At 38.2% G+C, this 12,036-nt stretch overlaps 1 protein-coding gene across 1 annotated transcript in view; it reads right to left on the bottom strand.

Annotated features, from left to right (window-relative positions):
- The window catches only part of LOC131989226 (receptor-type tyrosine-protein phosphatase H-like), a 51,666-nt gene that overhangs the window by 7,560 nt on the left and 32,070 nt on the right, over positions 1-12,036 (bottom strand). The window contains exon 8 of the mRNA XM_059354416.1: positions 181-435. Coding sequence (XP_059210399.1) covers positions 181-435 — 255 coding nt within the window. The remainder of the gene's footprint in view (positions 1-180; positions 436-12,036) is intronic.

Here is a 12,036-nt window from a genome sequence, read left to right as displayed (position 1 = left end):
TGTGTGTGAATTTTATCTGGATAAACATACAATTTGACTGTGGAGCCAATTTCATTAATTTTTTAAATAAAAATTCAGATGCAAATGCAGTGAACACATTGCATACCCCAAATATCTTTTGTTGTTTTTACATGACAGGTGAGTTGCTATTCTGCATCGTGTGGAAACTAAATATCTTACCAGTGACTGCAGTAATATTTACTCCACTGCTTCTGATGGTCTCAAACACAGAGAAGAGAGTGAATGTGTATTCAGTTCCAGCAGTGAGAGATGAGACTGTGTGAGTTACTGGTCCATCTCCATCTGGTGCACTGATGTTTGTCTCTGCATCATTTAACTGGAGAATATAGCTGACATTGGTCACTTTACTCCACTGCAGAGTGATACTGGTCTCATTTTGTCCTGTTGATCTGAAGCTTCCTGCATTCAAAGGAGCTGAGAAAAAAAGAAAAGGTTATGGTTTCATAAAATCACATTCTGTAGGTGTCGAAAACATCCATTTTGCATCCCCACATGGAAATGAATGGTCACAATGAGATACAGAAAAGTGCAGTATATGTTTGTAAGAGACATGCTACTGTGTGTGAATTTTATCTGGATAAACATACAATTTGACTGTGGAGCCAATTTCATTAATTTTTCAAATAAAAATTCAGATGCAAATGCAGTGAACACATTGCATACCCCAAATATCTTTTGTTGGTTTTACATGACAGGTGTGTTGCTATTCTGCATCGTGTGGAAATTAAATATCTTACCAGTGACTGCAGTAATATTTACTCCACTGCTTCTGATGGTCTCAAACACAGAGAAGAGAGTGAATGTGTATTCAGTTCCAGCAGTGAGAGATGAGACTGTGTGAGTTACTGGTCCATCTCCATCTGGTGCACTGATGTTTGTCTCTGCACCATTTAACTGGAGAATATAGCTGACATTGTTCACTTTACTCCACTGCAGAGTGATACTGGTCTCATTTTGTCCTGTTGATCTGAAGCTTCCTGCATTCAAAGGAGCTGAGAAAAAAGAAAAGGTTATTGTTTCATAAAATCACATTCTGTAGGTGTCAAAAACATCCATTTAGCACCCCCACATGGAAATGAATGGTCACAATGAGATACAGAAAAGTGCAGTATATGTTTGTAAGAGACATGCTACTGTGTGTGAATTTTATCTGGATAAACATACAATTTGACTGTGGAGCCAATTTCATTAATTTTTCAAATAAAAATTCAGATGCAAATGCAGTGAACACATTGCATACCCCAAATATCTTTTGTTGGTTTTACATGACAGGTGTGTTGCTATTCTGCATCGTGTGGAAATTAAATATCTTACCAGTGACTGCAGTAATATTTACTCCACTGCTTCTGATGGTCTCAAACACAGAGAAGAGAGTGAATGTGTATTCAGTTCCAGCAGTGAGAGATGAGACTGTGTGAGTTACTGGTCCATCTCCATCTGGTGCACTGATGTTTGTCTCTGCACCATTTAACTGGAGAATATAGCTGACATTGTTCACTTTACTCCACTGCAGAGTGATACTGGTCTCATTTTGTCCTGTTGATCTGAAGCTTCCTGCATTCAAAGGAGCTGAGAAAAAAGAGAAGGTTATGGTTTTCATAAAATCACATCATGTAGGTCTCGTAAACATTGATTTTGCATCCCCTCATGGAAATGAATGGTCACAATGAGATACAGAAAAGTGCAGAATATGTTTGTAAGAGACATGCTACTGTGTGTGAATTTTATCTGGATAAACATACAATTTGACTGTGGAGCCAATTTCATTAACTTTTTAAATAAAAATTCAGATGCAAATGCAGTGAACACATTGCATACCCCAAATATCTTTTGTTGGTTTTACATGACAGGTGAGTTGCTATACTGCATCGTGTGGAAATTAAATATCTTACCAGTGACTGCAGTAATATTTACTCCACTGCTTCTGATGGTCTCAAACACAGAGAAGAGAGTGAATGTGTATTCAGTTCCAGCAGTGAGAGATGAGACTGTGTGAGTTACTGGTCCATCACCATCTGGTGCACTGATGTTTGTCTCTGCACCATTTAACTGGAGAATATAGCTGACATTGTTCACTTTACTCCACTGCAGAGTGATACTGGTCTCATTTTGTCCTGTTGATCTGAAGCTTCCTGCATTCAAAGGAGCTGAGAAAAAAGAAAAGGTTATGGTTTCATAAAATCACATTCTGTAGGTGTCGAAAACATCCATTTTGCATCCCCACATGGAAATGAATGGTCACAATGAGATACAGAAAAGTGCAGTATATGTTTGTAAGAGACATGCTACTGTGTGTGAATTTTATCTGGATAAACATACAATTTGACTGTGGAGCCAATTTCATTCATTTTTTAAATAAAAATTCAGATGCAAATGCAGTGAACACATTGCATACCCCAAATATCTTTTGTTGTTTTTACATGACAGGTGAGTTGCTATTCTGCATCGTGTGGAAACTAAATATCTTACCAGTGACTGCAGTAATATTTACTCCACTGCTTCTGATGGTCTCAAACACAGAGAAGAGAGTGAATGTGTATTCAGTTCCAGCAGTGAGAGATGAGACTGTGTGAGTTACTGGTCCATCTCCATCTGGTGCACTGATGTTTGTCTCTGCACCATTTAACTGGAGAATATAGCTGACATTGTTCACTTTACTCCACTGCAGAGTGATACTGGTCTCATTTTGTCCTGTTGATCTGAAGCTTCCTGCATTCAAAGGAGCTGAGAAAAAAGAGAAGGTTATGGTTTTCATAAAATCACATCATGTAGGTCTCGTAAACATTGATTTTGCATCCCCTCATGGAAATGAATGGTCACAATGAGATACAGAAAAGTGCAGAATATGTTTGTAAGAGACATGCTACTGTGTGTGAATTTTATCTGGATAAACATACAATTTGACTGTGGAGCCAATTTCATTAACTTTTTAAATAAAAATTCAGATGCAAATGCAGTGAACACATTGCATACCCCAAATATCTTTTGTTGGTTTTACATGACAGGTGAGTTGCTATACTGCATCGTGTGGAAATTAAATATCTTACCAGTGACTGCAGTAATATTTACTCCACTGCTTCTGATGGTCTCAAACACAGAGAAGAGAGTGAATGTGTATTCAGTTCCAGCAGTGAGAGATGAGACTGTGTGAGTTACTGGTCCATCACCATCTGGTGCACTGATGTTTGTCTCTGCACCATTTAACTGGAGAATATAGCTGACATTGTTCACTTTACTCCACTGCAGAGTGATACTGGTCTCATTTTGTCCTGTTGATCTGAAGCTTCCTGCATTCAAAGGAGCTGAGAAAAAAGAAAAGGTTATGGTTTCATAAAATCGCATTCTGTAGGTGTCGAAAACATCCATTTTGCATCCCCACATGGAAATGAATGGTCACAATGAGATACAGAAAAGTGCAGTATATGTTTGTAAGAGACATGCTACTGTGTGTGAATTTTATCTGGATAAACATACAATTTGACTGTGGAGCCAATTTCATTCATTTTTTAAATAAAAATTCAGATGCAAATGCAGTGAACACATTGCATACCCCAAATATCTTTTGTTGTTTTTACATGACAGGTGAGTTGCTATTCTGCATCGTGTGGAAACTAAATATCTTACCAGTGACTGCAGTAATATTTACTCCACTGCTTCTGATGGTCTCAAACACAGAGAAGAGAGTGAATGTGTATTCAGTTCCAGCAGTGAGAGATGAGACTGTGTGAGTTACTGGTCCATCACCATCTGGTGCACTGATGTTTGTCTCTGCACCATTTAACTGGAGAATATAGCTGACATTGTTCACTTTACTCCACTGCAGAGTGATACTGGTCTCATCTTGTCCTGTTGATCTGAAGCTTCCTGCATTCAGAGGAGCTGAGAAAAAAGAGAAGGTTATGGTTTCATAAAATTGCATTCTGTAGGTGTCGAAAACATCCATTTTGCATCCCCACATGGAAATGAATGGTCACAATGAGATACAGAAAAGTGCAGAATATGTTTGTAAGAGACATGCTACTGTGTGTGAATTGTATCTGGATAAACATACAATTTGACTGTGGAGCCAATTTCATTCATGTTTTAAATAAAAATTCAGATGCAAATGCAGTGAACACATTGCATACCCCAAATATCTTTTGTTGGTTTTACATGACAGGTGAGTTGCTATACTGCATCGTGTGGAAATTAAATATCTTACCAGTGACTGCAGTAATATTTACTCCACTGCTTCTGATGGTCTCAAACACAGAGAAGAGAGTGAATGTGTATTCAGTTCCAGCAGTGAGAGATGAGACTGTGTGAGTTACTGGTCCATCACCATCTGGTGCACTGATGTTTGTCTCTGCACCATTTAACTGGAGAATATAGCTGACATTGTTCACTTTACTCCACTGCAGAGTGATACTGGTCTCATTTTGTCCTGTTGATCTGAAGCTTCCTGCATTCAAAGGAGCTGAGAAAAAAGAAAAGGTTATGGTTTCATAAAATCACATTCTGTAGGTGTCGAAAACATCCATTTTGCATCCCCACATGGAAATGAATGGTCACAATGAGATACAGAAAAGTGCAGTATATGTTTGTAAGAGACATGCTACTGTGTGTGAATTTTATCTGGATAAACATACAATTTGACTGTGGAGCCAATTTCATTCATGTTTTAAATAAAAATTCAGATGCAAATGCAGTGAACACATTGCATACCCCAAATATCTTTTGTTGTTTTTACATGACAGGTGAGTTGCTATTCTGCATCGTGTGGAAACTAAATATCTTACCAGTGACTGCAGTAATATTTACTCCACTGCTTCTGATGGTCTCAAACACAGAGAAGAGAGTGAATGTGTATTCAGTTCCAGCAGTGAGAGATGAGACTGTGTGAGTTACTGGTCCATCACCATCTGGTGCACTGATGTTTGTCTCTGCACCATTTAACTGGAGAATATAGCTGACATTGTTCACTTTACTCCACTGCAGAGTGATACTGGTCTCATCTTGTCCTGTTGATCTGAAGCTTCCTGCATTCAGAGGAGCTGAGAAAAAAGAGAAGGTTATGGTTTCATAAAATTGCATTCTGTAGGTGTCGAAAACATCCATTTTGCATCCCCACATGGAAATGAATGGTCACAATGAGATACAGAAAAGTGCAGAATATGTTTGTAAGAGACATGCTACTGTGTGTGAATTTTATCTGGATAAACATACAATTTGACTGTGGAGCCAATTTCATTAACTTTTTAAATAAAAATTCAGATGCAAATGCAGTGAACACATTGCATACCCCAAATATCTTTTGTTGGTTTTACATGACAGGTGAGTTGCTATACTGCATCGTGTGGAAATTAAATATCTTACCAGTGACTGCAGTAATATTTACTCCACTGCTTCTGATGGTCTCAAACACAGAGAAGAGAGTGAATGTGTATTCAGTTCCAGCAGTGAGAGATGAGACTGTGTGAGTTACTGGTCCATCACCATCTGGTGCACTGATGTTTGTCTCTGCACCATTTAACTGGAGAATATAGCTGACATTGTTCACTTTACTCCACTGCAGAGTGATACTGGTCTCATTTTGTCCTGTTGATCTGAAGCTTCCTGCATTCAAAGGAGCTGAGAAAAAAGAAAAGGTTATGGTTTCATAAAATCACATTCTGTAGGTGTCGAAAACATCCATTTTGCATCCCCACATGGAAATGAATGGTCACAATGAGATACAGAAAAGTGCAGTATATGTTTGTAAGAGACATGCTACTGTGTGTGAATTGTATCTGGATAAACATACAATTTGACTGTGGAGCCAATTTCATTCATGTTTTAAATAAAAATTCAGATGCAAATGCAGTGAACACATTGCATACCCCAAATATCTTTTGTTGGTTTTACATGACAGGTGAGTTGCTATACTGCATCTTGTGGAAATTAAATATCTTACCAGTGACTGCAGTAATATTTACTCCACTGCTTCTGATGGTATCAAACACAGAGAAGAGAGTGAATGTGTATTCAGTTCCAGCAGTGAGAGATGAGACTGTGTGAGTTACTGGTCCATCACCATCTGGTGCACTGATGTTTGTCTCTGCACCATTTAACTGGAGAATATAGCTGACATTGTTCACTTTACTCCACTGCAGAGTGATACTGGTCTCATTTTGTCCTGTTGATCTGAAGCTTCCTGCATTCAAAGGAGCTGAGAAAAAATAAAGGTTATGGTTTCATAAAATCACATTCTGTAGGTGTCGAAAACATCCATTTTGCATCCCCACATGGAAATGAATGGTCACAATGAGATACAGAAAAGTGCAGTATATGTTTGTAAGAGACATGCTACTGTGTGTGAATTTTATCTGGATAAACATACAATTTGACTGTGGAGCCAATTTCATTCATTTTTTAAATAAAAATTCAGATGCAAATGCAGTGAACACATTGCATACCCCAAATATCTTTTGTTGTTTTTACATGACAGGTGAGTTGCTATTCTGCATCGTGTGGAAACTAAATATCTTACCAGTGACTGCAGTAATATTTACTCCACTGCTTCTGATGGTCTCAAACACAGAGAAGAGAGTGAATGTGTATTCAGTTCCAGCAGTGAGAGATGAGACTGTGTGAGTTACTGGTCCATCACCATCTGGTGCACTGATGTTTGTCTCTGCACCATTTAACTGGAGAATATAGCTGACATTGTTCACTTTACTCCACTGCAGAGTGATACTGGTCTCATCTTGTCCTGTTGATCTGAAGCTTCCTGCATTCAGAGGAGCTGAGAAAAAAGAGAAGGTTATGGTTTCATAAAATTGCATTCTGTAGGTGTCGAAAACATCCATTTTGCATCCCCACATGGAAATGAATGGTCACAATGAGATACAGAAAAGTGCAGAATATGTTTGTAAGAGACATGCTACTGTGTGTGAATTTTATCTGGATAAACATACAATTTGACTGTGGAGCCAATTTCATTAACTTTTTAAATAAAAATTCAGATGCAAATGCAGTGAACACATTGCATACCCCAAATATCTTTTGTTGGTTTTACATGACAGGTGAGTTGCTATACTGCATCGTGTGGAAATTAAATATCTTACCAGTGACTGCAGTAATATTTACTCCACTGCTTCTGATGGTCTCAAACACAGAGAAGAGAGTGAATGTGTATTCAGTTCCAGCAGTGAGAGATGAGACTGTGTGAGTTACTGGTCCATCACCATCTGGTGCACTGATGTTTGTCTCTGCACCATTTAACTGGAGAATATAGCTGACATTGTTCACTTTACTCCACTGCAGAGTGATACTGGTCTCATTTTGTCCTGTTGATCTGAAGCTTCCTGCATTCAAAGGAGCTGAGAAAAAAGAAAAGGTTATGGTTTCATAAAATCACATTCTGTAGGTGTCGAAAACATCCATTTTGCATCCCCACATGGAAATGAATGGTCACAATGAGATACAGAAAAGTGCAGTATATGTTTGTAAGAGACATGCTACTGTGTGTGAATTGTATCTGGATAAACATACAATTTGACTGTGGAGCCAATTTCATTCATGTTTTAAATAAAAATTCAGATGCAAATGCAGTGAACACATTGCATACCCCAAATATCTTTTGTTGGTTTTACATGACAGGTGAGTTGCTATACTGCATCTTGTGGAAATTAAATATCTTACCAGTGACTGCAGTAATATTTACTCCACTGCTTCTGATGGTATCAAACACAGAGAAGAGAGTGAATGTGTATTCAGTTCCAGCAGTGAGAGATGAGACTGTGTGAGTTACTGGTCCATCACCATCTGGTGCACTGATGTTTGTCTCTGCACCATTTAACTGGAGAATATAGCTGACATTGTTCACTTTACTCCACTGCAGAGTGATACTGGTCTCATTTTGTCCTGTTGATCTGAAGCTTCCTGCATTCAAAGGAGCTGAGAAAAAATAAAGGTTATGGTTTCATAAAATCACATTCTGTAGGTGTCGAAAACATCCATTTTGCATCCCCACATGGAAATGAATGGTCACAATGAGATACAGAAAAGTGCAGTATATGTTTGTAAGAGACATGCTACTGTGTGTGAATTTTATCTGGATAAACATACAATTTGACTGTGGAGCCAATTTCATTAATTTTTTAAATAAAAATTCAGATGCAAATGCAGTGAACACATTGCATACCCCAAATATCTTTTGTTGTTTTTACATGACAGGTGAGTTGCTATTCTGCATCGTGTGGAAACTAAATATCTTACCAGTGAATGCAGTAATATTTACTCCACTGCTTCTGATGGTCTCAAACACAGAGAAGAGAGTGAATGTGTATTCAGTTCCAGCAGTGAGAGATGAGACTGTGTGAGTTACTGGTCCATCACCATCTGGTGCACTGATGTTTGTCTCTGCACCATTTAACTGGAGAATATAGGTGACATTGTTCACTTTACTCCACTGCAGAGTGATACTGGTCTCATTTTGTCCTGTTGATCTGAAGCTTCCTGCATTCAAAGGAGCTGAGAAAAAAGAGAAGGTTATGGTTTTCATAAAATCACATCATGTAGGTCTCGTAAACATTGATTTTGCATCCCCTCATGGAAATGAATGGTCACAATGAGATACAGAAAAGTGCAGAATATGTTTGTAAGAGACATGCTACTGTGTGTGAATTTTATCTGGATAAACATACAATTTGACTGTGGAGCCAATTTCATTAATTTTTTAAATAGAAATTCAGATGCAAATGCAGTGAACACATTGCATACCCCAAATATCTTTTGTTGGTTTTACATGACAGGTGAGTTGCTATACTGCATCTTGTGGAAATTAAATATCTTACCAGTGACTGCATTAATATTTACTCCACTGCTTCTGATGGTCTCAAACACAGAGAAGAGAGTGAATGTGTATTCAGTTCCAGCAGTGAGAGATGAGACTGTGTGAGTTACTGGTCCATCACCATCTGGTGCACTGATGTTTGTCTCTGCACCATTTAACTGGAGAATATAGCTGACATTGTTCACTTTACTCCACTGCAGAGTGATACTGATCTCATTTTGTCCTGTTGATCTGAAGCTTCCTGCATTCAAAGGAGCTGAGAAAAAAGAGAAGGTTATGGTTTCATAAAATTGCATTCTGTAGGTGTCGAAAACATCCATTTTGCATCCCCGCATGGAAATGAATGGTCACAATGAGATACAGAAAAGTGCAGAATATGTTTGTAAGAGACATGCTACTGTGTGTGAATTTTATCTGGATAAACATACAATTTGACTGTGGAGCCAATTTCATTAATTTTTTAAATAGAAATTCAGATGCAAATGCAGTGAACACATTGCATACCCCAAATATCTTTTGTTGGTTTTACATGACAGGTGAGTTGCTATACTGCATCTTGTGGAAATTAAATATCTTACCAGTGACTGCATTAATATTTACTCCACTGCTTCTGATGGTCTCAAACACAGAGAAGAGAGTGAATGTGTATTCAGTTCCAGCAGTGAGAGATGAGACTGTGTGAGTTACTGGTCCATCACCATCTGGTGCACTGATGTTTGTCTCTGCACCATTTAACTGGAGAATATAGCTGACATTGTTCACTTTACTCCACTGCAGAGTGATACTGATCTCATTTTGTCCTGTTGATCTGAAGCTTCCTGCATTCAAAGGAGCTGAGAAAAAAGAGAAGGTTATGGTTTCATAAAATTGCATTCTGTAGGTGTCGAAAACATCCATTTTGCATCCCCGCATGGAAATGAATGGTCACAATGAGATACAGAAAAGTGCAGAATATGTTTGTAAGAGACATGCTACTGTGTGTGAATTTTATCTGGATAAACATACAATTTGACTGTGGAGCCAATTTCATTAACTTTTTAAATAAAAATTCAGATGCAAATGCAGTGAACACATTGCATACCCCAAATATCTTTTGTTGGTTTTACATGACAGGTGAGTTGCTATACTGCATCGTGTGGAAATTAAATATCTTACCAGTGACTGCAGTAATATTTACTCCACTGCTTCTGATGGTCTCAAACACAGAGAAGAGAGTGAATGTGTATTCAGTTCCAGCAGTGAGAGATGAGACTGTGTGAGTTACTGGTCCATCACCATCGGGTGCACTGATGTTTGTCTCTGCACCATTTAACTGGAGAATATAGGTGACATTGTTCACTTTACTCCACTGCAGAGTGATACTGGTCTCATTTTGTCCTGTTGATCTGAAGCTTCCTGCATTCAAAGGAGCTGAGAAAAAAGAAAAGGTTATGGTTTCATAAAATCACATTCTGTAGGTGTCGAAAACATCCATTTTGCATCCCGACATGGAAATGAATGGTCACAATGAGATACAGAAAAGTGCAGTATATGTTTGTAAGAGACATGCTACTGTGTGTGAATTTTATCTGGATAAACATACAATTTGACTGTGGAGCCAATTTCATTAATTTTTTAAATAAAAATTCAGATGCAAATGCAGTGAACACATTGCATACCCCAAATATCTTTTGTTGTTTTTACATGACAGGTGAGTTGCTATTCTGCATCGTGTGGAAACTAAATATCTTACCAGTGACTGCAGTAATATTTACTCCACTGCTTCTGATGGTCTCAAACACAGAGAAGAGAGTGAATGTGTATTCAGTTCCAGCAGTGAGAGATGAGACTGTGTGAGTTACTGGTCCATCACCATCTGGTGCACTGATGTTTGTCTCTGCACCATTTAACTGGAGAATATAGCTGACATTGTTCACTTTACTCCACTGCAGAGTGATACTGGTCTCATTTTGTCCTGTTGATCTGAAGCTTCCTGCATTCAAAGGAGCTGAGAAAAAAGAAAAGCTTATGGTTTCATAAAATCACATTCTGTAGGTGTCGAAAACATCCATTTGGCATCCCCACATGGAAATGAATGGTCACAATGAGATACAGAAAAGTGCAGAATATGTTTGTAAGAGACATGCTACTGTGTGTGAATTTTATCTGGATAAACATACAATTTGACTGTGGAGCCAATTTCATTAACTTTTTAAATAAAAATTCAGATGCAAATGCAGTGAACACATTGCATACCCCAAATATCTTTTGTTGGTTTTACATGACAGGTGAGTTGCTATACTGCATCGTGTGGAAATTAAATATCTTACCACTGACTGCAGTAATATTTACTCCACTGCTTCTGATGGTCTCAAACACAGAGAAGAGAGTGAATGTGTATTCAGTTCCAGCAGTGAGAGATGAGACTGTGTGAGTTACTGGTCCATCACCATCTGGTGCACTGATGTTTGTCTCTGCACCATTTAACTGGAGAATATAGCTGACATTGTTCACTTTACTCCACTGCAGAGTGATACTGGTCTCATTTTGTCCTGTTGATCTGAAGCTTCCTGCATTCAGAGGAGCTGAGAAAAAAGAGAAGGTTATGGTTTCATAAAATTGCATTCTGTAGGTGTCGAAAACATCCATTTTGCATCCCCACATGGAAATGAATGGTCACAATGAGATACAGAAAAGTGCAGTATATGTTTGTAAGAGACATGCTACTGTGTGTGAATTGTATCTGGATAAACATACAATTTGACTGTGGAGCCAATTTCATTCATTTTTTAAATAAAAATTCAGATGCAAATGCAGTGAACACATTGCATACCCCAAATATCTTTTGTTGGTTTTACATGACAGGTGAGTTGCTATACTGCATCTTGTGGAAATTAAATATCTTACCAGTGACTGCAGTAATATTTACTCCACTGCTTCTGATGGTCTCAAACACAGAGAAGAGAGTGAATGTGTATTCAGTTCCAGCAGTGAGAGATGAGACTGTGTGAGTTACTGGTCCATCACCATCGGGTGCACTGATGTTTGTCTCTGCACCATTTAACTGGAGAATATAGCTGACATTGTTCACTTTACTCCACTGCAGAGTGATACTGGTCTCATTTTGTCCTGTTGATCTGAAGCTTCCTGCATTCAAAGGAGCTGAGAAAAAAGAAAAGGTTATGGTTTCATAAAATCACATTCTGTAGGTGTCGAAAACA

Source organism: Centropristis striata, chromosome 17, assembly GCF_030273125.1.
Source record: "Centropristis striata isolate RG_2023a ecotype Rhode Island chromosome 17, C.striata_1.0, whole genome shotgun sequence".
In the NCBI taxonomy this organism is placed as follows: Eukaryota; Metazoa; Chordata; class Actinopteri; order Perciformes; family Serranidae; genus Centropristis; species Centropristis striata.
The sequence above is the reverse complement of the archived record's forward strand: the minus strand, read 5'-3'. Positions and strand labels throughout refer to the sequence as shown.